This window comes from Trachurus japonicus, chromosome 8 (genome assembly GCF_045865225.1).
Source record: "Trachurus japonicus isolate A0001 chromosome 8, Traja_1.0".
In the NCBI taxonomy this organism is placed as follows: Eukaryota; Metazoa; Chordata; class Actinopteri; order Carangiformes; family Carangidae; genus Trachurus; species Trachurus japonicus.
In genome coordinates, this window is record NC_140914.1 from 31,123,266 (window position 1) to 31,151,232 (window position 27,967).

General features: G+C 42.8%; 1 protein-coding gene across 1 annotated transcript in view; it reads left to right on the forward strand.

The window, feature by feature from the left end:
* Nucleotides 1-303: 303 nt before the first annotated feature.
* trpm4a (transient receptor potential cation channel, subfamily M, member 4a) overlaps nt 304-27,967 on the forward strand; it is a 34,437-nt gene continuing 6,773 nt past the window's right edge. Inside the window, exons 1-19 of the mRNA XM_085785166.1 lie at nt 304-427; nt 9,874-9,935; nt 11,266-11,443; nt 12,819-12,999; nt 14,145-14,314; nt 15,417-15,594; nt 16,879-16,943; nt 17,740-17,976; nt 19,186-19,288; nt 19,857-19,975; nt 21,251-21,553; nt 22,382-22,483; nt 23,995-24,123; nt 24,221-24,350; nt 25,266-25,411; nt 26,192-26,304; nt 26,436-26,543; nt 26,634-26,680; nt 27,686-27,918. Coding sequence (XP_085641292.1) covers nt 353-427; nt 9,874-9,935; nt 11,266-11,443; nt 12,819-12,999; nt 14,145-14,314; nt 15,417-15,594; nt 16,879-16,943; nt 17,740-17,976; nt 19,186-19,288; nt 19,857-19,975; nt 21,251-21,553; nt 22,382-22,483; nt 23,995-24,123; nt 24,221-24,350; nt 25,266-25,411; nt 26,192-26,304; nt 26,436-26,543; nt 26,634-26,680; nt 27,686-27,918 — 2,679 coding nt within the window. The 5' untranslated portion in view covers nt 304-352. The remainder of the gene's footprint in view (nt 428-9,873; nt 9,936-11,265; nt 11,444-12,818; nt 13,000-14,144; nt 14,315-15,416; nt 15,595-16,878; nt 16,944-17,739; nt 17,977-19,185; nt 19,289-19,856; nt 19,976-21,250; nt 21,554-22,381; nt 22,484-23,994; nt 24,124-24,220; nt 24,351-25,265; nt 25,412-26,191; nt 26,305-26,435; nt 26,544-26,633; nt 26,681-27,685; nt 27,919-27,967) is intronic.

A 27,967-nucleotide genomic window follows, 5' to 3' on the forward strand; every position in this document is an offset into this window, starting at 1 on the left:
ATGCAATTTATAGAAAATTGGCCGCTCAGGTTGCAGCGGCCAATTTTCTACCACTTCAACGAGTTTAGAAATATTATTTTAAGGTCGAAAAAAAAAAGTTAGACTTTTGGAAACAAAACTCAAGTTTAAGTTCAGTTTAACTATTTGTATATTTAAATCATTATATGAACCTGAAGTCCAAATTTATGAAAAAGTATAGGCTATGCAGTGAGAATATAAGTTGTTGCTATAGGCATATTCGGCGCCATACATGACGACACGCAGCTGAGGAGCACGCGCCTGTGTGCGCGGCGCGCGGGGCGGAGCAGCAGGACGCACAGCGCAGCCGGACCCGGCGGAGCAGAAGGAGAGGATGCAGCACAGGATGAAGGAGCTGGAGAGAGACGGAGGGGGAGGAAAGGCTGGAAGTACGAAAGAGAGGGACCAGGTACGAGTCTGTCAACGACCGGGACACAAACACACAAACAAACACACACACAAACAAACACACACACACCACACAGACACGGGGTTTCTCTGTGAGAGGAGGGAGCAGGGAGAAAGTGTCCCTCGGTTTGCTGCAGAACTGATGAGAAGGAGACAGCGCTGCGTGTTTAGATCAGCCGTTGTGTTCGTGATATTAAATGTACACAACTCCGTTTAAAGTTTTCCTCCGATGTGCGCGTGCTGCAGAGAAGCGCGAGCTCCTGTATCTGGTTAAACACAGATGTTGTTGTACCAGCTGAGACTTGTAAAGTGCCTGGGGCCAGCGGTGCGGTATGAAGTTCAGCCTGACTGAAGGACTTGATGGGAGCATTGTGTTCCTGTGCACACAAAGTCAAGTCAAACCGTAGAAATAAAGGCACAGTCCGTGTGTTTCCTGCTGCACAGTGGAGCAGACTGTCAGATTGGAGCTGATAGAATGAATCCACATTATCAGCTTGATGGGGACTTGTTTGGTGTTTACATCAGGGATGTTTGGTGTTTGACCGGGTCATAGTTTGGGGAAAACATGTTGGGTGCCCAAGCTGCTTCTGTTGTGGAAACAGCGAGACAGCTACAGGACCGACGCACTCGTCAACCTCCAGGATACAACTTTAGAATCTGAACCAGACCAAAGTGAGAGAAACAGTAGCACGCTGCTGGTCTTGTTGTGTATCATATGCTGCTGTATAGATAACATCACTGAGAGTAACTACAACTACAGTGGAATGTGTCTAGATCTGAGGCGTGGTGATAACATGATGTCTCTGCAGGAAGCACTTGGTCCTGGTGTGTGTGTAACTCTCAATATTGCTTTGGAGAGACAAACAGAACAGGGCTTTGAAATGCCCTCCAGACTCCTGTGTGTGTGTGTGTGTGTGTGTGTGTGTGTGTGTGTGTGTGTGGACTGCTGTGCGTGGATTGTTGGTCTCATTGGGCTCTTTGCTGTAAACGTTTCATTAGAACAGATGGAAGAGAACATCTGGAATTCTGTTGGATCTTCAAGAACAACAACAGGAGCAGACCTGTTGTTCAGTTTTTGACATGTGTCACAGGTGGACAGCACATCAGCTGCTGCTACTAACATGTCTGCAGTCACCACTTTTTTTTTAAACTTAGTTTTTATTTCAGTTTCATTCGAAATCATACAGAATCATATTCATCGTGCTGTTTTCTCAAATATTCAGTACAGTGTAGTGCTTTTAGGGACATGGTAACAATTATGGCACAACAAAGGAAACAGAGACTGTGATAACAGAAAGATAAAATAGAAATAAAACAACATAGAATAAAAAGTATCAGATTAATAATATAGAATGGATTTAAAATGTTGTTGGAGGGTCGGGCTTTAACCAACTAACTGTACATTAGATGGCTTTTGTTGTCTGTTGTGTCTGCATTCACATTTCTATGGAAAGGCGGATCCACATGGTTCCAGATCAGATCCAGATGTGTTCTCACTGATTGGATCTCAAATGCCTGAACTTAGAGAGATCATCTGAGACGGATGTTACAGGTCCATGTAGTGTAAAGGCTGATGTTGTTTAATCATAAAGCAGCTCTAGGTTCTATATTATTACTGTGAAAGTTTTAAAGTCTGACTCTCCACAGAGAAATGCACACAGCCTGTATCCTGAAACTGAACCTTAAAACCAGTTGTCAGGACTTGTGCAACTTTGTGATGTCACAGCAAAGCAATCAACATTCCCAGCCACGTCCCATGTCCCCCCACCCCCAGACTCATCACCCAACCCTGCAGGATTTAGTTTCTCTGTGTGTGTATGTGAAATCTGCTACATTTTTTATTGGATCACATAGAAAACAGTCAGCGAATCAGAAGAGCGGCTCAGCGCCATCTGTTTTCTGTTTGGTTGCAACCAGCATGTCATTACCAGCTCCAAAGAGGAGCCTGAAAGAGGAGATGGAAAAGTACAATGAGTCTTTTTTTGGTTCTTCAAACCTAACACACAGAATGTGTGAAGTGTGGAAACTTTAACACCTGGTCTGAACTGGGTCTCACAGCTCAGTCCCCCCAGAAACTGATCCAATGTCTCAGGTTATTATGTTGAGTTGGCAAAGAAACTCCTGCACACTTTCTTCTTACCTGCAAAATTGCAAGTAAGAAGAAAGTGTGCGGGAGTTTCTTCGCCAAGTCCACGTTGTTCTCCTCCTCCGACGCACCTTTCTGTCAGCCTGTGTGCAGAAGTGTTTCCACTGAGGTTATTATGTTGAAAAGTATTGTGATCAAAATTACGCACTAAATCTGTCGTGATTTTCAGATCTTACCGACAGTCAGTTCCAGTGAAAAGGAAATGGGATTAAAATTTAAATCTGTCCATCTACCATGAAGACATCCGACAACAACCTGATGCTGGTGTTGTGTCAACAGCTGTCAGCTTGTGCAGAAAAACACACAGCCAGGATGTGAAATGTACCTCAGGTATTTTAACCCCGAAGTGGTTGTTGATCAGGATCATGGGGGCAGTAAGTGGTCACAACAGCAGGGAGGGGATCACTAATCACTGATCCGTTTATTTACTGTCATTTATTCTGTGTATTTGCTATAATTCTGTTGTCTTTTCATTACACCGTATGATTCTTTTTTATTGTATTTCCTATTTACCTATTTTACTCACAAAGTGCTTCATATGGTTATATGAAGCACTTTGTGAGTCCTCTCTGTGAAAAGTGCTATATAAATAAAATTTCCTTACTTTATTTACTTAATAGAAATTTAAAAGAACAGATGGAGAGGAAGAATGGTTTAGGTACAGCAGCTTAAGCAAGGGATAGTATGAGGCTCTAGGTCAGGTTAGGTTAAGTTAAACTTTATTCTTCCCCAAGGGGAAATTCGTTTGTCACAGCAGCATAAAAGAGAAACAGGACATTTGAGTACTAAATAAAATATGATATATATCATAATCTATATAATATATGATGCTCTATCTGTCCACTATAAAAGAGTGTTAGGGTTAGGAGCCTGACAACTGATGACTCTGTCTCCCATTCTGACAGCAGTAGTAGGGAAATCTAAGATATGATGGTGGATCACTGGTCATGACTTTAAAGGGAAACTATGCAAGTCTGATCTCTTTTCCTCTGTTTTGCTAACCCTCCTCCCAGCCATGCATTTGATGTTAACAGTGAGAAATCAATCCATGGAGCGGTGGATACGATAATTCATCATAAACGTGTTATGACGTGTATATTTGTGAAGCCCTGTCTATCATAAACAAGAGATTATGGGTTAGGACTCATGGATTTACCTGGAACCATGTGACCATGTAGAACTGAGCCTCAGGAGGTGCAGTGATGTCACTATAATGTGCAGGAAAACACGATGCACTTCAGCTAATATCACAGAGAGTTTTAGTGACTGTGTCTTTGATTAACGTTGGAGTTACTAAACCTCAGCTGCTCTGTGTCTGGTTGAGTCAGTGAACCTTGGATTTAAAGAGAACTATGCAGGAATTGTAGCTCAACTTTGCAACATTTTTACCTTAATTAAACAGCTTTGGAGTAATTGTGATGGTTTATATAAACAGCTTAACTTGTTATGAGGGAGAATGGAGGATCTCTGCTTTCCGCGTGTCTCTGGTGTCTCTGGTGTCTCTGGTGTCTCTGGTGTCTCTTGGCTGAAAACCAACTTTGTAAGATCAGAGCCTCCGACCCGGACGGTGTCCCAGCTCTCATCTCTGCAGCATCGTGTCACAAACCTGTCATCGCTTAGTCTATGTAACATTATTTACTACTCTATTGATTACTTTTTCTTGCCGGCATCATTGTTAACAAATGCACTTGTAGATTTAAAGAACTACTGAAAGAACATCTGTTAGCCAAACAGCTCTCTGTGTCTGCTGATGTTTAGTTGAGGCTACTGTACTTGGTACAATCAATTAGTGTGATCCAAATTCTGTTTTTGTAAATGTAATAGCCTATAATGGAATTATGTCTAATGTATGTTGATATATAGGCTACCTGACCATCTGACTATTTAGGAATTATGTTAAAAGCTACATTGTGAAAGGTGCTAATTTGAATTAGGTCCTGTAATATCGCTGTAAGATTGTTTTTGTTTTTCATTTGTTTTTGTGTGCGTGTGTTTTCTGTTGTGTGATGTGTTTTCTGTGATTGTGTACTGCAGTGGAAGGATAATTGTGTTGGGTGTGGACTCCAGGAAGATCAGCAATGGCCTTAGCCAAAACTAATGGAGATGGACCGGGAGGAGGGTCAGCAAAACAGTGGGAGCGTGACGGGACTTGCATAGGTCGTCTTTAATAACTGGTTGAACCTTCTCTGAAACCAGCTCTTCCTGTAGCTGCTGATCAAACCTGCTTCATGTTCAGGAGGAGCTTCTCTCAGCTCAGCCCACAGCTTCACTCCTGGATTCAGGTCTGGGTCCAGACTTGACCCCTCCAGAAGGTGGATTTACTTTGGTGTTCAAGGTCATTGTCACTCTGTCACACTCTGACAGAGGAGACCCAGGCTGTCCAGGTCCAGAGGCAGAACCATAGACTGTAAAAAGAATGGTTTTGGGGAGTCATTTTTGTGACTCCAATATGGCGGCCTGAACAGCGCCATGTTGGATTGGCCGGCCGAGAACCCGCCCACTGGCCTCGAAGCAGCTGTCCACGGAGCTGCTCGCCCTAATTGGCCAGAATTTTAACCTAATAACAGTAAAACGGTAGAGTTAAAAAAAAATTCACCCCCCTCAGAGTGTGTGCGGGGGTAGAAACTATCGATTGAGACGAAAAAACGTTCTGACACCAGGCTTTGAACATGTTTACTGAGGATGTAAAGTCGGCGATTTTAACATGGGGGTCTATGGAGAATGCTCCCTTCTGACACCAGCCCCCAGAGGAAGAAGAGGGGATTGCAGTTTTTTGAACGCGGAAGTGAGCTTCACTTCTCAGACCGACAACTGCCCCCTTGGGCAGAACAGACTAGATCATGGTGCTCTCTCCACTCTGCTTTTTTATTTTATTTTATTTTATTTTATTTACACTACACATGTTGTCTCAGCTCCACTTCTAGTGAGAGTAGCCTGTTAACTGACTCATCATCATCATCATCATCATCATCATCATCATCATCATCATCATCATCATCATCATCACCATCATCATCATCATCATCATCATCATCATCATCATCAATGCACTGCAAAAACTGCAAAAACTTTCCAAGAATATCTGTCTTGTTTCTTGTCAAAATGTCCAATTTCTAGTCTAAACTGATCTCTTTCCACTTAAAATAAGACTCATCACCTAAAAATGAACTTGTTTTTAGATCATTTTCACTTGTTCCAAACAAATTTTCACTTGAAATAAGTAGAAAAATCTGCCAGTGAAAGCATGTTTTTTGTGCTCGTAATAAGGAAGAAAAACTTGCTCCACTATCAGATTTTTCTACTTATTTCAAATGAAAATCTGCTTGAAAGAAGTAAAAAAGTGTCTAAAAACAAGCTACTGTTTAATGTGATGAATCTTATTTTAAGTATAATGAGATTTGTTTTGACTGGAAATGACATTTTGACTAGAAATAAGACAAATATTCTTGGTAAGATTTTGAGTTTTTGCAGTGTGTGTACTGCCTGGATCAGATGATGTGTCTGTTCAGGACTACCGAGGCTTTGACCCTGTTGCAACTCGTGATTCTGAGGTCATCAGACTGTCAGCTGAGAGTCCAGACGGAACTATGACTGTAGTTCAATCAGGACAGACTATTAAGAATGTAATAGACGGGATGTGAAGCAGAAAGACATTTATTGTGAACAAATAATATTTTGGTGCTGAGGCCCCAGGGAGCAGATCAGCTTAGAAGACAGATTGATGAATGTGAAGAGGACTTCCCCCCGGGCCCAGACACTGGTGGTGGTGGTAGGGATGATGCTGATGCTGACATGGAAGATGGAGATGCCTGGATCCTGATTGAGGAGGTGAAGGGGAGGCGGAGGGTCAAGAGTTTTTGCGGGCTGGTTGACAGCTGAATGAGAGTAGAGAGAGAGCACTTTGCTGATTGGAGGAGGAGAGAAGGTGGCGGATTGTGATTGGATGAGGACGAGTGTTGAGGGAGGTGTTTCAGAGGGAAGTGGGAGAGATGAAATAGACTCAGTGGACATGCTTGGAGGGATAGTCTTCCTGTTTGAACTTTCGCTAAGCTTCATTTAGCATGAGCAAACTGAACTAGACTAACGCTGTTTTCATAACTACTTGTGTGTTTGTTGTGATGCATAAAAAGCATTCAGCATTCAGACTTGAAAGCACATCAATGACAAGAAGCCACGCCCATGACGTGAATTAAATAAAGATGAAAACACTTGGAGGGAAGTAACACTGATAGATGTGGAGTATGTTAAGTATTTTGGCAGGAACTGCGGGCAACGTCCTTGACTGAGACACCGACGCATCGTATTTCCACCATTCAACAGGTTCTGTGTTGATAGCGTAGGTCGTTGTGTCTAGATTTGGAGACTTGTTTTTGAAAGAGACTGGCAGTAAACCTGGTTCCTGACTGGCCTGTGTATGGATGACCACCAGATTCTAAGGAATATGCCCGGTGTCACGGGCAGTCTGCTGAGTATCTCCGGTTTGCTTCCTACTCAAGAGATTCAAGACGGGACAAGTTTATTGGTAAGATAAGATAAGATAATCCTTTATTTGTCCCACGATGGAGAAATGTACATTGTTGCCGCAGTGAAGGAATATAGAGCACAGATAAAAAATAACTTTGTAACTTTGTTTAAAATATGTACATTCCAGCAGTGTGTATGACAATACGCACAAGAAATGATTCATTCTGTACAGATACACAATGGGTGTCTATGTGTGTTTGCTGATTTTGATAGCCTAGGCCTTACACAGCAGGCTCTGCCCTTAGACCTTAGACCAGTGGTTCCCAACCTTTTCTGGCTCGTGACCCCATTTTGACATCACAAATTTCTGGCGACCCCGTCAATCAAGATGCACCAGCTCAGATATTTTTATATGCTGCATTTTATTTGAACTCGATTTAAATTTAAGGAAAGTGAAAGTATATAATACAGTTGTTTAGAATTGTGTGTGGTGTTTTTAATCATATTTTTTAAAAGAATAATAATTAGTTTTAAAAATATTTTTATCAATAATTTTTTTTATTATCAATTACTAGACATTTCAGGCGACCCCATTTGAATTCCAGGCGACCCCACATGGGGTCCCAACCCCAAGGTTGAAGAAAACTGCCTTAGACCCTCACACTGACTGAGGAAGAAGTGAAAAATTGAAAAATTCTTAAGGCGAGACACTACAGGCAAAAACAGGTTTTTTCATGCACTAAACATTTTTGAGATTTTGGGCAATTTTTCTTCCTTAACATGTATTCTTACAGAAAAGCCGAAAGAAATGGTAGAAAATCCACATTAAGGTGGTTATTTTACTTCATTTTCTCTTTTTCGTCGGTAGATTTCTCCTAACTGGGAAAAAACCTAAGGAGAAGAGTCATTGCTAACTGCAAAAAAAAAAAAAAAAAAGCATGCACATAACAGGAATACAAGCAACAAGGGATTTGACAACACTCTTCCTGCAACACAGCGATAAAAGCCCTATTATGGTGTAAAGTTACAAGATTTCCATCCAATGAAACACTGGATGGGCTTTTAATTTGTAAAGATTTGACCAGCTCTGTTTAAATTGTTTTGTGAAGACTCTCAACTACTTACCTGGACATGTGATGTATGCATTACACAGCTCTGTAGGTGGAACAAGATACTCATTCATTCATTCACAGTCCAGGCTGTTGTCACGGCTCTGACCCACTAACACCGACGTTTGAAATGACTGAGGTTTATTGAGAGAGGACACACAACCGTCTGCACATTAACTGCACGTTTACTTTGGACTGGGTGGGTTTTTCCAGGAGTCTGTGTTGCGGCGGGGGTTTTGCATCTTTTCTCAGAGCGAGATGTTTCCATTGCAGACACAGTGGGCTTTGAGTCCAGTTCTCTGTGGACTACAATGCAGTGCAGCTATATAATGACGTATAGGGTCTGGGTGTGCAGGTCCCAATGGACAGAATAAGGGAAAATGAATCCTGTAATCTAACACCAGGTGTATGCTGCATGAGGAAGGTGGTGAGCAGTGAAGAAGTTCATGGAGAACAAACAGTGGACAGGTTAAACCAGTCCTCTGTCTGTGAAGCTGTAAGATTGTGTTTCATTTTAACCTGCCTCATCTGTTACAACACATAAACCACACACACAAACAGGTTGTTTTCATACTTGTGTTATAGAGCGTGTCGGTTTCTCTTTTCAGACCTGAGGCCTATATACAAAGCAAATTATACTTACTAAGGAGAACGGATGGATGGATGGATGGAAAGATAGAAGGATGGATGTTTGAGCTACGACTGTAAACTAGCACAGGCCTATTAGCAGAGGTCTGATTTCTGCACGAGTGGATTGTTCACTAACCAGGTTACTGGTTACGTTCCTTCTCTGAGTTACGGGGGGGTCCGCGCAGCAGTATTTGTCCATATAATGGTTGTGAATGGATTCATCCAAAAAGACACACCAAAAAACATCCAAATACCTCCATACTTCTCATCTGTAATGTCCCTCTTGTATTGAAGCCCCGACATGAGAAATTGTTCCAAAAAAAATTAAATAAGTCTATATTTTAAGCTTGTTTGTAGCGGAAGCTCCCAGTGTCTCAGTTCACTGCTCTTCCTGTGTCAGTGCAAATCTCGCGTGATTTGCACTGAACAATTTCTCATGTCGGGGCTTCAATACCAGAGGGACATTACAGACGAGCAGTATGGAGGTATTTGGATGTTTTTTGGTGTGTCTTTTTGGACGAAGAAAGTTGGTATCCATTCACAACCATTATATGGACAAATACTGCTGCACAGACCCCCCCGTAACTCAGAGAAGGAACGGAGGACTCTGAAAATTCTCACAGCTCTTAGTCGACATGAGGGTGAGTAGATAATGAGTGAAATTTGAATTTTGGGTGAACTATCCCTTTAAATGAGCCTGGTGTCCTGTGTCCTATGTGAACACAGGACTCATGGGAAGCAGGACATGGAGGGAAAGACCCCGATAGAGTGTCAGTAACAACACAGACAAGCAGAGACAGATGGCCGCGGCTCCGATTGTTGTTATATCGAAACAAAGCAGGTAATGGGGGTTTCTTATGCAGCACCATGGGAATTGAACAGTGACCGTGCCGCGCCGTACTGTGCAGCGATTTGAAGGTCAGTGTTTAGGTTCTTAACGGGAGGACGTTTCACCTCCGTTTGAAACTGGAAGCGTGTTCTTCCATGTTAGTTTAGGCAGCAGGAGAGTCAAGAGACCTGTTTGACATTTCTCTGTTGTGTTTGTTTCACTGTGTGTTGTTGATATATGTTAATGTTACACTGTCCTTGTTCTCACAGAGCTGGATTCCCAAGATCATCAAGAAGAGAGTGTGCACCACTTTTGTTGAAGACTCTTTCAGGTAATCTCTCCTCCTCTGTCTTTTCTCAAACACACAAATATGTTCTTAATGTGCATTTGATGACATGATTCTTTCCTGTCAGACTGTTTAACAAGACTTTTGACAACCATACATTGTCCACGTCCCCTCTGAACTCTGGAGAACCTCTAGACTCTGTCCTAGGTCACCTTCTGGTCTGATGATACCATGGACTGTGAGATGGTTGTTAACCAGACAAACAGGATATGTATATTCTATAAATATTCTGTATTCAGAACATGAAGTGCTGCCTTCAGGGAGACGTTATAGAGCCGACACAACACTAACGGCTATAAGCTCTTATTCCTGCCTACATCCATAGCTCTGCTCAACAAACCTGCTCTATTCCTCCCTTTAGTAAGGTCAATCCTTATTCAAAGCCTTATTCTACCGGTTTATCCAGTTTCTGGATCATAATGGTTTTATGCTTTTGGTTTTGGTTTTTATCTCTGTATGAATTCATATGATTCTGATTTGGTGTTAATCTGCTGCTCCTTGTGTTATTTTAATATTCTTGTCATTATTTTATTCCTGTTAGGCACTTTATCCTTATTCAACTAGACTGATGTGTGTGTTACACATAGAGGGACTACGGATGGAAAGTAGCTAATCTCGAGACTAATGTTATTTTGTACATTGTCCCTGATATAAATAAACTTATTAAACTTAAACTTAAACATGCAACGTGCAATGGGCTTTATGCACAGTTTCACTACTTCCTGAACTTTAGCCAGCTCCTTTATTTCCTGTTTTACATTATTGGACCAACTGATTAATCCAGGTGTGTATGACCATTGTTGTGAGGTCAGACACACCTGGATTAATCAGTTTTTCCAATAATGTAAGACAGGAAATATAGGAGCTGGCTTATTTCAGGAAGTAGTGGAGCTGTGCATAAAGCCTATTATAGAGACTGATGCAATTACTAGGGCCAAGATGCAATAATCTGGAAAGATGCAAGTGCAATATAGGCTCACTCCTGTACTGTGAATTAAAGGGCAGTTTTGAAGTTCAGACAGAGCTGCTGCACCGTCACCATCTTGGCAGTGACTGACTCCACCTCCAACAATCCAACAATGGTCAAAGAGAAGAAGTGTGTAGCAACACTTTGGTGCATGCCGCTTTGTGACAAGCATACGCTCACTCACCTATAGACAAAGCGCTCAGTTAGTCATAACATATCAATAAGCTTTAACGAAACAGGAGTTTTCATTATCGACTGACATCATCATCACTGTAAAAACTCTATCATCATGTCCCAGGAGATTTCAAACACAGAATAACACATTTGTGTGTGTGTGTTGTGTGTTAGTAATGGAGCCTTGTGTCAGTGTGGCGGTGTCCGCGAGGTCCACGACTCCGTGGCGACAGGGGACTACTTTGGAGCAGCCATTGTCACCCAGTGGGACAGCAAGCAGCACTCCTCAGAGTGTCCCACCGACGCCTACGGAGAGCTGGAGTTCGCTGGTGCTGGACGCAGACACAGTAATGTGAGTAGAGGAAGGTCCCCATGAGACCGCCATGGTAACCAAGGTAGATCCATCACACATGAAGCTGGTGGTTCTGGCTTAATTGAACTTAACTTTGCCAATCCTGAAATCCTGTAGGTACTGGTTCACCTGGCTCAGTTAACCCAGGCTTCACCTGTGCAGGCTGGAGCATGTTGATGTGCAAAAGTTCAATGTATGAATGTATCACGCTGATTGCAGTTAAACCAGTCCTCTGTCAGTGAAGCTGTGAGATTGTGTTTTATTTTAACCTGCCTCACTTGTTACACATACACACACACAGGTTGTTTTTATACTTGTATTATAGAGCATGACAGTTTCTCTTTTCAGATCTTTATACTTACTAAGGAGAAGGGATGGATGGATGGATGTCTGAGCTATGATTCTAAACTAGCACAGGCCTATAGCAGAGGTCTGATTGCTGCACAAGTGGATTGTTCACTAACCAGGTTACTAGTCACTTAAAGGGATATGCCAACATTTTTTTTCTCGTGTCTTGCCTCACTCCCGAGTCCATGACCAGCAGATAGACACCATCCTTTCGACTGCGCGTGCAGTAACAAGGGAGATACGGGCAGAGCTGGCACACCGCTAATTAGCTCAGCTCAAACGCTGGAAGTGTATAGGTAGTGTTAGCCTGCCTCCTACCCGAGCTGAAATCAGCAGTCAGAAGCTGATTTCATTTTAGCTCTAAACTCTGTAAATATATCACTTTATCGACATTTCAAACATTTTAAGGCGTTAATATGTCTAAATACCAGCTGTTTACAATTTTGTTGGGATGAATTCGGCGCTACTCAAGCTAGCCGTTGTGACCAACGCACTTCCGGTTACTTTCACAAAATAAAACACCCGTTGCCCTTTACATACAGAAAACCATGACGATAGAATTTGTGCTTTTACTTTGAAATAGGAAGCTAACCTACCCTCGATGTAGCTAGCTTGAACCAAAATAAACCGTCTTTGCTTGAACCCTCCGTTTTGACCGATCTCGTCCCGTTACCGGCATTTGACCGCTCAAGATGCCTTACCGGAGAGTTTTGTCAGCTCTGAGACGAAGATCGGTCCGTTTAGAGTTGCTGAAGAGTTTCTCTGATGACTTTAGGCGGAGGCAGGACACTACCTATGCACTTCTAGATTTTGAGCTAAGCTAAGTAGCGGTGCGCCAGCTCTGCCCGTATCTCCCTTGTTACTGCATGCACAGACGAAAGGATGGTATCTATCTGCTCGTCATGAACTCGGGAGTGAGGCAAGACATGAAAAAAAATGTTGGTGTATCCCTTTAAATGAGCCTGAATGGCCCAGTAACCTGGTGTCCTGTGTATGAATGTATGACGCTGATTGTTTTTCTGTCCAGTTCCTGCGGCTGTCATGTGACACGCCACCTCAGATCATCTACACCCTGATGACGGCTCACTGGGGGCTACCCTCTCCCAACCTGGTGGTGTCGGTGGTGGGGGGCGAGGGCCATGGAAAGATCAAGACGTGGGTGAGAGACGTCCTGAGGAACGGGCTGGTCCGGGCCGCACAGAGCACAGGTAAGAACCTGGAGAGAGCACTGTCTGGGACCAGTAGAAAGCAGTGAGAAAACAACATGGAGAAGTTTATATGAAGAGATTTTAAAGGGCCCACATTATGCAAAATCCACTTTATACTGGTTTTGTAGCGGTTAGCCTGTATGTGTTCCCGTGGCCTAATCACATGCAAGTCTGTGTTGAAAAAAAGGAAAGAAAAACAGGAAAAAACTGCTTTCCATAAGAGAAATATCCTAAATCCAAGAGAAAAATAAGGAAAAAACAAGAAATACATTACTGAAGAAACATTTTTCTGTTAGTGAAATAACACAATCAAGAGAATTAAGGAAAAAAAAAAAAACACATGTACAGAATAAAGATAAATACATCCCATTTAGAAAAACTATATGTTGGGACATTCTGAACAGATCATATCCAAATGTACTTTTGCACTTAAACACATCAGATATGAGACGTTCAGGAAAAACACACAATAGGCAATACATATTCCCAAAAATGAGATCAGATCAGTTGTACATCAGCCAATAGAGGCATCATTAGCAAAAACTGAATCTGATCTACACTTCAACCTGTGACAAAGGCCGAATGGGCCGAAACGTTGTCTAATAAAACTCTCTGCAACTGGAGCTGAGTGTGCGGCGTTCCTCTTTTTCTTTCTTCAATTTTATCCATCGCCAGCACCTCTACAACCTACGGTCTGCGTTGTTTCTCATCTGAACATATTTTTTTAACTGAGCATCTATTTGATCATTAGGAATGATTGCCCATCCCTATTTCCAATGTCAACAATAGCACATGGTACCTGTAGCGAAAACCACACCCTCTCCCCATGACGGGTGTGGAGTGGACGTGGTTTACACATCTTATTTGCATTTCAAGGTGCAGACACAGAAACGGCTCGTTCTCTGCAGAGCTCTGGAGAGACACTTTTAGATTACTGAGATGTAGAGCTGCAGATTGATTTGGGGACAATACACTAGGAATACTATATGGTTGGACAACTTAGACCTATGTGAAATGGTTGAAAAACAGCATAATATGGGACCTTTAAATAAATATTTTAATTACTGTAATTTCTTTATTGATATTTATATATGAGTTTGGTATGTTTTCATATATAATACGCTGTGACCTCCTCTGCCGCCCAGGTGCCTGGATCTTGACGGGGGGTCTGAGGGAGGGGGTGTCGTGCTGTGTGGGGGAGGCGGTGAGGGACCATGCTGCTGCAGCTCCAGCTCTCTCACAGAAGAAAGTGATCGCTGTGGGACTGGCCCCCTGGGGCCTGGTGCACAACAGGCAGCAGCTCGTCAACGCCCAGGTACACATCACACACATCACACACATCACAGCGCGTGGTCCATCACACCCACCCAGTAACAAGATAACACCCAGTAACACAGCAGTATATCTGCACCACAGGAATGAAGCCAGCAGTGATGGTTGTATTACTTTAACTCTCTCCAGTTAAATGGTGATGAAGTAAAAATGTTAAATTTCATACTTGTCACAAACAGAAGAAACAAATACATGTATAAATTCTAAACACAGAAAAAGGTCACACAGGTGTATTACAGGAAAACAGCTGCTCTCTCTTTAACTGGACAGGATCTTAATCCCAACTTTCCCATCATTCTCTCACTGTCCCTTTCAAATTAAAAGTTGTGGTGCCCTGACATTAAAGCCCCAGGATGTAACTTATTTGGCTTTTTATTAGCAAAAATCAAATATGTCTTCCATAAATCCGTATTTCACTGAAGTGGAATCACAGCCGCATACAAATGAAAGCTTTCTGGTACCTTAGAATGAGTTGTTACAAGTCGTTACAAATACATAAGTGGGCGACGCACCGAACCGAGGCGGCCATGTTGCATCGCCATTTTTTACGTTGAGTGGCAGCGTGACCGTAGGTAACCATAGAAACTGACCGGAGCTGTCGGCTCGGGGAGAAAGTTTTCCAGGTAGCGCCTGTTAAAACTGTCACCACTGTGTAGTGTGAGGAAGGACGGAGGCACTGATGTTGCATTCAGGTGCAGTCAGGCAGACGGCCGTCGGCAAACCAAAAATATGGGTTATGTATTCTGCGATTAGAGGCGCTGCTCCAGTTGATTGCTTTGTATCCATAGCAAGGAGAGCACCAATGACTTCATTACAAGAAAAGGAAGACAAGCTAAACAAGCCATCCTGGGTTATAATCCAGATCCATCGAATCCTGAACAAAAAGGTGGCCAGCAGCAGCAAAGTGCTCATTAAACTCAATATAGATGTCTTTTCAGTCGGTTAAAATACTGTGACCATTGTCAATATGAGTTAAGAAGGAGCTGTTAGTTCTTCTGAAGTAAAAGTAGAATTTTGAAACTGATTCTGAAACAGGCCGGTAGCTTCTCTTGTCTCTGACTCTGGTTGCTCTGTGTGTCTTTAAGGGCAGTTTTCCCGCTCGCTACTACGTCCAGAACACGTCACGTGACTCCTTCTGCCTGGACAACAACTGCCAGTCTTTCCTGCTGGTGGACGACGGGAGCGTGGGCCGGCGGGGGGGAGAGACCGCCTTTCGTGCCAGTCTGGAGGACTACATTTCCCACCAGCGCACAGGCATCTGGGGTGAGACAGAGACACAGAGACATGGTGCTCCTTCAGGCTGCTCGAAGCCGTTTTGATGTTTTTTCATGTAGAACAAATGGATCATTTCCATGTTCAGTTCAGACATGATCATGATTGAACCAGAGGCAAACACCTTCATAGAAACTTCTCATATTTGGCATGAACATGGACCAGGACTCCAGGATGAACTGATTTGATTTTGGTGGTCAAAGGTCAAACTGACCTCCCCAAAATGGTTTTGGTTCTTTAAAGACCACCTTGAATTTTTGTTTAGATTTTGCACTACGTTTGACACAAGTATGAACTAATTAGATTTTGGTCTTCAAAGGTCAAAGTTTAACGTTATCTCATGTTCTTGTCAATGCAGTGCAGGGATATTAATATCCAAATGAAATTCCATCACCTCTGTCACACTGTGACCTCACAAAACCCATGAATGTTTTTGGCCATGACGTACAGATTCATTAATTAATTATGGCGGAATTTATTTCAAATTTCTATAAAGATAAAATGAGGTGACGGCAATTTTATATCAAATGATCATTACAACATCATAATGTTCTGCAAAAACAATTATTGCCATTATCCAGCACTGTAACTCAGGAAGGAGAGACAGTGACCATACTTCCTGATACTTGACTGATTGGTGGAGGAGGAAGTGGAACCATCATCCAGTTATGCAGACTCATGGGAATAATGTTTATGGTCGGAACTACAACTGTATCTGATCATCTTCGAACCTCCAACTTTCATTTTTGATGAATGAAAACATTCTTGGAAAATGCTTTCGCTTTCGTCCGTCTTGCACCGGTCCAAGAATTTCAGTGTGCGCGCGGAGGCTCATGGGAAATGTAGTGTGAAAACGCTTTGCTTTTCGAAAGTCCTCGTAGTCCCTTTAATATTTTTAGAGCTTAGTAATTAACTCAGCACATGCCTTTGCAAATGAAATGTGAAATTGCAGCAATAATACTCATTGCTCAGACGCGCCAGGGGAGTTTCAAAGTATAGGTGCATCTTACAAATGATGATATATGAATTGATGTCTGATTGATGTTTTGATTTGGGATCGATGTCACTGAGCCATTGACCATGGAGTGAATATATGGCTGTAGATTGACCTGCACCTGTCTACACTCTAGTGGTGAAGGTCTGACCTGCACAGCACATCACGCTGTGTACCATGTGTGGATGATTGTTAGATGTACTGCATGTGTCATAAAGACAAACAGTTTGATGTAAAGAGAAGCTTCTCTAATCTCACTCCTTGTCTTGGACCAACAACAGGAAGCGGCAGTATTGAGATCCCAGTGCTGTGCATGCTCATCTCAGGAGAAGCCAACATGCTGGAGGTGAGGAGCACTGGTGCACACTCTGCAAACACACACACACACACACACACACACAGCGACTTTTAGACAGCTGAAATTCAGGACCACGGATCAGTTTGGGGCAATACATTTTGAATAGGCTACAGTGTAGTTGGACGTCTGACAGCTGTGTGAAATTGATTGAAAAGAGTAGCCTATAATATGGGACCTTTAACACTGTTTGCCAACTGTGTCTAAGATTGTTTGTCTACATGTGTTTTTCACTGTTTTTTTATTTTATGCCTGCAGCACTATGTTGCCCAAGATACATTTCCTTGTCGGGACAATAAAGTGTATTTAATTTGAGGAGGCCTATTGTTTAAAAACACTTGCAAACAGAATCAGGAAAGGTGGTTTTAGTTCCTGGATTTCAGCAGAACTCTGCTCTCGGTAAAAGTGAGACCAGAGTCAGGATTAAGAAAATATGGAGAGGAAAATGAATGGAGAACACATGTATCAGATCGTATGCAGCAGGTTTTTAAGGAAAGTATTGATGTTGATAAGATAGAAGAAGAAGTCTCAGAAACCTGTGTGTGAAATATGATACAAATGGTTTTAAAGGGTGTGACAATGGAAGTTGTAATATGTTTGATCTGCACTTGCACATCGCTTACATAAACATGTTGGTGAAGGTAGATCCGTTTGTTTCAGTGTGTGAGTGAATATGGCTTCAGAGGGTAATACAACTGTAAAAGAGCTGCAGATGATACACTGATTGTGTGTGTGTTGTGTAACATGACTCACGAATGAACAAACATATCTCTATTTGTCCCTCTAGAGACTAGATGCCTCTCTGAAAAAGGCCACCCCCTGGCTGGTTCTGGCTGGTTCTGGTCCGGCTGCAGATCTTATCAGCGAGCTGCACAACCTGTCCGCCGCCCCCCTCAGCCCCACCTCCCCCCCCGCAGAGGGCGAGGTGGCTCAGGGCCTCAGCTCGGAGCTCCGCGACAAGGTCCGCGAGAAGGTCCGCAAACACTTCCCATCCGAAGTCGACCTGGAAAGACTGGTGGACAGCGTGAGTAACTTTATTTATTTTATTTATTTATTTGTTTATTTAGATGGGACGCTGCATATTAATGGACAGTGGGTACATGAGTACTCACTGTAAATACACCGGATTTAGCACTAATGCTAAATTACATCCGTAGTCCCCAAACAATACAACAATTAACATAAAAAGTCCATAAAGACAGATGACTGATAGATAAAAATAAGTACATTTACATAATTGCAGGAGGATTGGACATGATTTGTTGAATTATAAATATATATACAAACATACAATTACACATGCTCAGACTAGATATAATTACTTTAACCAGACTGAGCATGCTTACATGATTGCACCCTGACTACATTATTGCACACGTACCGGCCATAGACATTCACACATAATAACTATACCTACATTATTGCACACGTACCGGTGTCGTGGAAATTTTTAGCTGTTTGCTGTTGGTGAATAATGAAATAGAGACTTCTGCCGGCCGACAAGTGTTTTATTTCCTTCCAAGGAAAGGTCAATTCTCACCCGAGCGGTGACGGTAAAGAAAAGACTCAGAGAATGGGGAGACCTAAACATTTATACCTGAGGAACGCCCCCTCAGGTACAGTATATTCCACACCCCTTTGTCTGCTGCAGGGGTCGATCCTCTACTCAGACAGTGTTTTCACACTCTTTTGTCTGCTGCAGGTATCGGCACCGACCCCCAAGGGTGTGTTTCACACCTGGGGCATCCTGCAGGGTGAAGGTCTAGACATTTAGAGTAAAATACACAAATGGGTAACAAACAAAAGGAGTTCTGATATCTTGGGGGTGTGGGGACATCTGAAGTGATTAAAACATAGGAAGATTGAAACATTTGCACATAATAACTACATAGCTCCACTATTGCACACGCACCGGCCATAGACATACAACTGCACACACCCAGAAAGACCCAGGTTAAACATGATTACAGGTGCTCACAAGTTTGTATGTCTAATATCCAGTCTGTGGCAGCAGAGACTGGTGTGTCCTGCTGTTTTTGGACACGTAGCTGAACCTCTCATCCAATCAGAAATGTTTAATCAGTGACAGCATAGATGTGTTAGTGAGCAGGAGACAGGAGGAGTCTTGTGTTTAATCACTGTCATTCTGTGGGAAACATGAATGATGTGAAATCTGTGTGTGTGTGTGTGTGTGTGTGTGTGTGTGTGTGTGTGTGTGTGTGTGTGTGTCCAGGCCCTGAGCATCCACCAGAACAAAGAGCTCATCACTGTGTTCCACGGAGAACAGGAGGGCTCTGATGAGTTTGATACAGTTCTTCTGAAAGCCTTAGTCAGAGGTAAGTCAAGTTAATTAGCTCCTTATTTACTGTGTCACGCAGAGAAACTCACATTATGAAGACAGACTGAAGTCAGCTGAAGTAGTAATCCATAATTGTAAACAAATATGACCAACAAGCAAAATTAAACAAAAAAGGAAGGACAAAAAAAAAAGAAAACAGTAGCAACAACAACAAATTATGTATAGAGAAAAAACAATCACCAGGTTTAACTGTACAACCATAAGAACCTGTAGCACAGCGACTCCATTTTCCAGGACCAGGATGTAGATTTAGATGGGACACGTGGAAAAGGATCAGGGACTCACAGGACTCAGATTCTCATACATATTATTACTGGTCCACCTCATTCATGGTTCACTTGCAAATCCACTTTCATCATAAGAAACCAGAATAATCCATAATGAAGGGTGGGGGAGGGAGAAGAAGCAGACGGCACAGTATGTTGAGGGTGTTTTCTCTCTGACTTTAGACACAACGTTAGGGTCAGCATCAAATAACTGTCTTATGTATCCTGTGTCTATGATTGTACAAGTTAATGTTGCTTTATGTGTGTGTGTGTGTGTAGCTAGTAAACGTATCTCCAGCACAGCCAGTGAGTGCACAGAGGAGTTGAAACTGGCCGTGGCCTGGAACAGAGTGGACATCGCCAAGGCCGAGCTCTTCAATGGAGACATACAGTGGAAGGTGAGAGGAACACATAACAACCTGTTCACCTGTTCACCTGTTCACCTGTTCACCTGTTCACCTGCTCACTTGTTCACCTGTTCACTTGTTCACTTGTTCACCTGTTGACACTCAGGCTGAGCTCCTCCTTCAGTCTGCTGTTGTTCTAAGGTGTTGCTTCTTCACAGTCAGGATGTGCAGAGGAGCTCAGTAAACTCAGTTTGAAGAGTGATTAAAGACAGCTGACTCACTGTGAACCATCAAACTCGCCTCACATTATATTTTGTGTAACACATGACCAACATGGTTGTCATTTTGAGAAAAAAACAATTTTTTTTTAGAAATATTACACACAACAATCAAATGGGAGGAGCATCAGAATCAGAATGCCTTTACTGTCATTACACAAGTACAACCAAACTGAGGAAGAGGCCCTCGTAATTAGTGCTATAGACACAAACAACAGAGAAAGAGACACAGCAGAGTTAAATTAAAAAGAAATCAACAAATAGGTAAATGAAGTTTACCGATTTATGCAAAAAAAAAAAAAAAAACATATTTCATGGTAGGATATTGCAATAGTAAATAATATTTAAATAGTATATTGAGTATTTAGTCATTTGAATACGTGTTTTAGATTTAAAGTGTAATGTTTTGGATTTGATGGACCTGAAGTGTCAGTCTCTGATGAGCCTTTTTCAGTGTTTATAGTCCAAGTCAGTGCAGCCTGAGCTGCTTCTGAGTTCATCTCCAACTTAACTCATGATCAAAAAAAAGAAGGATCTCCATGACAGGTGAAACCTGTGCTGAAGTAAAATTTAAGAGCATGCTCCATGTTCCTCATTTTAAAATGTGAAAAAACACAAAACCTAAAATGACCACTTTATTTTCACCATATTATGACTTAATTCTTCTAAATTAAACTTTTGGTTTGAAACATGTTACTCTTAATTTTAACATGTCATCAAGTCGTATCATCAAACCAGATAATAAGAGAAAAACAGATAGACAACTTAAAAAAAAGAAAAGAAATAATGATAACTAGAAAATTAAAAATAAAATAAATTAAATAGATAAATAGACAGCAGTAGATAAAAATAGACAATAACAGCAGTAATATTAATAAGTTTGTCTTCCCTGCCCTATATGCACCTTCCCCTATCCATGACTTCTCCTATGAACAGTATCTTTTAATGGGATGATAATAACAGTGTAAATTTAAGATTTTATTTCCTCTGTGGCCCTTAAATACTCAACCGTAGTCACACGATGCTGATGAGATGATCATATTTTCAGTACGATGACCTGGAGGACTCCATGACGGATGCGCTGATCAACGACAAGCCTCAGTTTGTGCGTCTGTTTTGCGAGAACGGCCTGAACATCCTGGACTACCTGACGTACCGGCGGCTGGAGGGTCTGTACCGCTCCCTGTCCGACAGCTCTCTGACCTACACGCTGCTGCAGAGGCGTCTGAGCGAGAGGCAGGCCCTGGCCGGGTCCCTGCACAGCCTGGACCGGTCCGCGTCGTCCCCCCTCAAGAGTCCTCAGAGCGCCCTCACTGGACCGGCCTCGGCAATGGAGCTGAGCCTGTACGAGGTGAGGAAGAGGAGGAGGAGGAGGAGGAGGAGGAGGATTAATCACACTGTTAATGATGATGAAGCTGCAAACAGTAATTACATCTTGGAGCTTGTTTACTTTAAAGGGACATTGTGTAGGAATTACTCCCATCTAGCGTTGCGGTTGTATATCACAAGCAACTCAATCGTATTTTTCTTTTTTTTTTTTTGTAATTTATTTTTTATTGACATTTAGAATCAGACATTCACAACATATACATCATGTGAGCATATTTCTTGCATCTGTTGTCTGCCCTAAATGCCGAAATATTTTTTTGGTCTATATCTATTATTATATATAAGTGATCTTTCTCATACATCACAGCCACTGGTTTGTGAAAATAAAATCTGGCCTATGAGGAGTGACATATTTGACCCAGTTTTCCCAGTATCATGCAAATTCAATCGTATTTTTCATGCTGCATTCACGTGAAATCAGGCAGACGGCAGACGGACGACAGCCGCTGCACGTAACGGCATAAACAAGCCTCTATGTAAACAAGTGGTCCGTCAGCACGAGGCAAAACAATATACGTGACAATATGTTGTCATGGCGATGTGGTATTGTTTACCTGACCCACGTTTTACCGGCTCTCTCTGGACTTCTGTGACTAAAATGACATCTGGTTTGTTAGCGAGGGCCGTCTGCCCGACTTCACAATAATGCATAATCGATTTTCGTGAATAGATAACAGGAGAAGTTACACAATGTCCCTTTAATGACTTCAGTAGATGTAGTTCTGTAACCATAGAAACAAGCTGTTGTGAGGACATATCAATGCCTGCTGACCTTGTGCTGGTGCTGCAGGTCTCCCGTCTGCTGTGGGACCTGCTGGGTGACGTCTGTCAGCCTTTCTACTACGGACCTCTGGACCTGGACCCAAGCTCCAGCTTCAGGAGGACTCTCAGGGTGGGTCACCTGGGACCGGAGTCTAGACTAGCCTACTGCTCAAGAACTTGGTCAGGTGCAAACATGAGGGACCTGGCAAACTGCAGCTGGATCAGAACAGAGCAGCTCGGCTTGTCCTAAAGGGATAGTTCAACATTTTGGCAATTTGGCCCATTGCCATAATCCCTATAGTCATAGCAGTACGTTCATTACCTTTTATTGTCGGTGCAAGCTGTTTTTAGAACTGTGGAGCAGAGCCACGAGTTATTTTCAAGGTAAATTCATGCAAAACAGCTGATGTGTGTTCCCGTTGGGGGCAGTTTTTCAGCAGCAGTCTCTGCATTTACCTTGAAAACAACTCTGTCTGGTAACGTTCTGTTATTATCTCATAGCGTGGTGAATGTGCAGGTCACAACTTGTCCACCAGAGCGTTTTGGAGTTGTTGGATTGTAGGGGTGGGAGAAAAAATCAATTCACATAAATATCGCAATATCTTTTTTGACGATTTTTAAATCGATTTTTTTTTTCAAAAAACGATTTTTATTTATTTTATTTTTTTAAATATTGTGCAATGTGCATTTGTTAGCCTTTTTACATACAGAGAGTCCAGGTTTTCAAAAGGGTTTAAGTTCACTTTATAATGGAGTATGTTAATTTATAGGCTCCTACAGTATTTGTGTGCAGATAAATGTTAAAAATGCAGACTAAAAATCGAGAGAGTAGGCAATATCGTAGAAACGCAATTTAAATCGAATCGCCATCCAAAAAATCGTAGAAGAATCGAATCGGGAGAAAAGCGTATCGTCCCAGCCCTATTGGATTGTGTATTTGATGAGTTTGATGAGGGAAACCTAGAAATCCTAATAGCCTCTGTAGCATAGAGCAGCTCGCGGCTCTGCTCCGCCGTTCTAAAAGTAGCTTGCACCGACAAATAAAGGTCATGAACATACTGCTATGACTATAGGGATTATGGCAATGGGCCAATTTGCCAAAATGTTGAACTATCCCTTTAAGCTTTGATATTTTTTTTTATTTTTTTATTTTGCCTTTATTTAACCAGGTCGGTCCCATTGAGACACAATGGCCTCTTTTTCAAGGGAAGCCTGGCCAAGACAGCAGCAGAAAAGTTACTACACATACATGACACAGAAATCACACAACACACAGATAAAATACAATACAAGATAAAAGCAACAGGACTAAAAGTTCGGATTCACATTAAAACAAGAACAAGTGCGATATGAAGCTGCTCCAATTTCTCTCACACGAGTTTTCAATATACATCATGCATATGAAACAAGGCATGCCGCAAAAGGTTATCAACTGCCTAAAGCTAAAAAAGAGTCAAAGCAAAGGACAGTGTTGTATCATGGATATGGAGATTCAGTTGTATGAATGTAAGGTTTAAATGAAAGAATATTGACTCCTTGGATCCTAATAAACTTAAACTTAAACAGTGAGAAAGCAGCATAAACAAATTGTACTTCCTGAACATGTGTTTTTGACTCCCTGACTGTGCCTCTGTGTCCCAGCAAGTCAACAAGCTGCTGCTGGGGGAGTGTCTGTACCGGGAGCAGCGCTGCCTCTCGCCCTGGGCAGCCCTCTTCATCTGGGCCGTGCTGCAGAACCGCAGAGAGATGGCCGTTTACTTCTGGGAGATGGTGAGACTCGGCGATAACCAACCCGCACATCTGGTTTGATGCGAGCCGAGCCGGTCTTCACTGGCAGCCTGTCCCTGTCCCTGTCTGTGTGTTGCAGGCGGGGGAGTCGGTGCTGTGTGCTCTGGGGGGCTGCAAGCTGCTGAGGGAGCTCTCCAAGCTGGAGATCGAGACGGAGAACAAGCTGGCCATGAAGGAGCTGGCTCAGACGTTTGAGGACCTGGCACACGGTGAGTCTCTGTCCTCTAGCCCCTCCCCCTCATTAACCCACTGGCTCCAACACCTCTTTTGCCTCGTGACACCATTTTGACGTCACAAATTTCTGGCGACCCCCGTCAATCAAGATGCGCCAGCTTAGATTTTATATGTTGCATTTTATTTGAACTCAATATATATTTGAGAAAGTGAAAGTATAGAACACAGTTGTTTAAGATTGTCTGTGGTGATTTTAACCCTCCTCGTTCTGGCCCAATCTGTTCCCTTCCTCCATCCTTCCTTCTTTTCTTCCTTTATTCCTTCCCTTTGTCCTTACTTCTTCTTCCTTCCTCTTTTGATCCAATTGACCTGATCTCTTCCCTCCCTTCATCTTTCTTCCCATCCTTTTTCCCCTTCCTTCTTTCCCTTATTTCCCTTCTTCCTTCCTTCCTTGAACAAATCTGTTCCCTCCGTCCATCTTTCTGTCCTTTTCCCACAATCCTTTTCCATTCCTTCCTTCCCTTCGTCCTTACTTCTTCCTTCCTTTTTTGACCCAATCTGTTCCCTCCCTCCTCCTATCTTTCCTTCCCTTTTCCCTTCCTTCTTTCCTCCCATCTTTCCCTTTGTCCTTCCTTCCTTCCTTCTTTCCCTTCGTCCATCCTTCCTTCCTTCCTTGACCCAGGAGGACAACAGGAGGGTTTTTACTGTAATCATCATTTTTAAAAGAATAATAATTAGTTAAAAAAATATTTTTATCAGTCTTTTTTTAATCAATTACTAGACATTTCAGGCGACCCCGTTTGAATTCCAGGCGACCCCACGTTGGGTCCCGACCCCAAGGTTGAAAAACACCCCCCTGCATATCTGACTAGCCCCTCCCCCTCTGGCTTATTTAGACTTTTTTCGACTGCAGCAATGAATTGAAACAAAGTGTTTTGCTGTATGTTCAGATGTGTTTGGAGAATGTTACCAGAACAGCGAGAGCCGCGCCTTCACTCTCCTTATAAGGAAGTCTCCGGTGTGGGGCGGGGCTACGTGTCTGCAGATGGCCACGGCAGCTGACGCCCGCCTGTTCTTCAGCCACGATGGTGTTCAGGTACAGACACTCCAGCTTTGATCCAACATCAAATCAGATCCAGGTCTTTGTCACATGATCTAATACAGGTTTTAGTTGTCCACAGGGCCGTTGCTAGGAAGAATACTAAAGTGGGCCCCTTTCCCCTGACTTTTCCACTTTTTTTCATAGACTACATATCTATTATCATTTTTTATTTACTTTGTTTTGATGCTAATGCGGCATTACTATGAGTATTATTAGTCAGGGTCTTATGCAGAATAATTCAGTCATATAAAGAGTAAACTAGGGTGTTTTTGTGGGCCCCACTGGGCGCTGGGCCCCTAGAATTATCAACACCTTTCTCCCCTATCCACCTTTTTCCGAACGTCATAAACGTAGCCTGTTTTGCCGGTTTTGCTCTTCCGGTGGAATTTTATGTTCTTGTTTCCATGGTTTCAGTAGTCGCGGTAAATGCATGAATTTCTTTTTTTTTTTTTTTCAATGAAAATCTGTAAAACGCATGGATCATCACACCAGCTTTTAACAGTGGATATCACACAAATTGACATCCGTGTTAAAAGCCAGCGTTAATAGATCCATGCGTTTACCGCAACTATGACAACGACTGAAAACCATGGAAACGTAAACGTACAATTCCACCAAACCGGCAAAACCGGCTTCCGGTTTTGACCATAGATGACGTTCAGAAACTTGTGGATACAACGGCCCTGGTCGTCCAGGTCAGAGTGTGATTGGAGGCCGCTGTGAGCACTGTTGGTGATGATGATGATGAAGGTGATGGTGATCTCTCTGTTGTAGTCTCTGCTGTCTCAGATTTGGTGGGGTGACATGGAGAGGCAAACCGAGGTCTGGAAACTGGTTCTCACCTTCTTCCTGCCCCCCCTCCTCTACTCAGACCTCATCAGCTTCAGGTCAGTGTTCTGAGTCCACCTCAGGTTTCAGCTCTCCTGTCCTGGGGTTCAACAGAATCTGTGATTTGACATCATCACAAGTTTCAAAGGACGTCTGTAAATGATCGTCTTTGTGTGTCCTCCTGTCACAGGGAGCAAGAGGAGGAGGTGAAGTCAGTGGAGCATTATCAAAGCAGAGACACAGACAGTCTGGATGGAAATGATGCCACCGTCTTCTCTCTCGCAGACATCGTACAAAAGTAAACACACACATTCAAACAGAAAGAGATGATGTTGTGTTGTCAGTTTTCCTCAGGTTTGATTAAATTCCTGATTGTCTGTTGTTTCAGTGAGGAGGAGGCTGAAGAGCTGCGGGCTCTAAAGGAAAGACTCAAAGGTGAGATGCTGCTGTTTTACATCAACCTCTCAGTGAATCTCCTGAATCCTCCTCATTTAGCCAAGATTAGACTTCAAGAAACAAGGGTACGACTATTTCCTACATGGAGAACATACAATTGAACATAATTTGCATTTTTTAAAAAAAATCCAGTTGGGGCGGTGCGTGGCGCAGTGGTTAAAGCGGCCGCCCCATGTAGAGGCTACAGTCCTCACCGCAGGCGTCCCCGGTTGGAATCCCGCGTCGGGCAGCCCTTTCCTGCATGTCATTCCCCCTCTCTCTGCCTCCCCCTTTCCTGTCTATCTCTACTATGGGCTATCAAATAAAGGCAAAAAAGCCAAAAAAATATAGTTAAAGGGGACATATTATGCAAAACTCACTTTTTCATAGCTTTAGTATGTGTATTTGCGTATCCAGAGCGCCTCCTCACCCCTTAAACGTAAGTTTTGACAACTACATCAACATTTTGTAAACTGCCATAGTCAGAAAATGTGTCTCTTAACAAGCCGTTTTAATTTCACCCGGCTTATTACATCACAGGCCGGGTGATTTGAATATTGAAGCCCTCGCTCCCGTGGTTACCATGGTTACCTCAGCTACCAGAGCGAAGATTCTAAACCGACCGTTTAGAGCAGGGCTGTGAAACTGGTGTGTAGAGAACCCAGCTGTGCTCAATCTTTTGGTTTTTCTGACCAAAGCATGTCACTAACATTACTTTTAGACATCAAGGTACCATGTCAAGAAGCAGAAATGAGCAGAATATGTCCCCTTTAAAAAAAAAAAATCATCATTTTATACCAGCATTGTTTTACAATCTGAAGTCAGAGCTGAAATGAGAAGAAATGATTTTGGTGCAGCACTGGTATGAATGCAGTCAGTCCAGCAGAGGGCAGCAGGAGACCAGGTCCCTGTAAACCAAGAGGAGTCAGTTGTGAGGATACAGGTTGATACTAGTGGATTTTTAACCAAAGGTTGATAATCGTTGCTGTTTCCTCTTCTCTTCAGACTCTCTGTCGGCCACCTCCAAGAGACCGTTCATTGTGTCCCGGTGGAGACAGTTCTGGTTCGCCCCCGTCACCTGCTTCCTTGGTAACGTGCTCATGTACTTCCTGTTCCTCTGCCTGTTCGCCTATGTTCTGCTGGTGGACTTCAAGGGCCCGCTCCCCGAGGGCCCCGCCTCGTTGGAGCTCGTGCTGTACTTCTGGGTTTTCACCTTAGTCTGCGAGGAGATCCGTCAGGTTGGTCCATGATGCTCCAACACACACACACACACACACACACACAGGG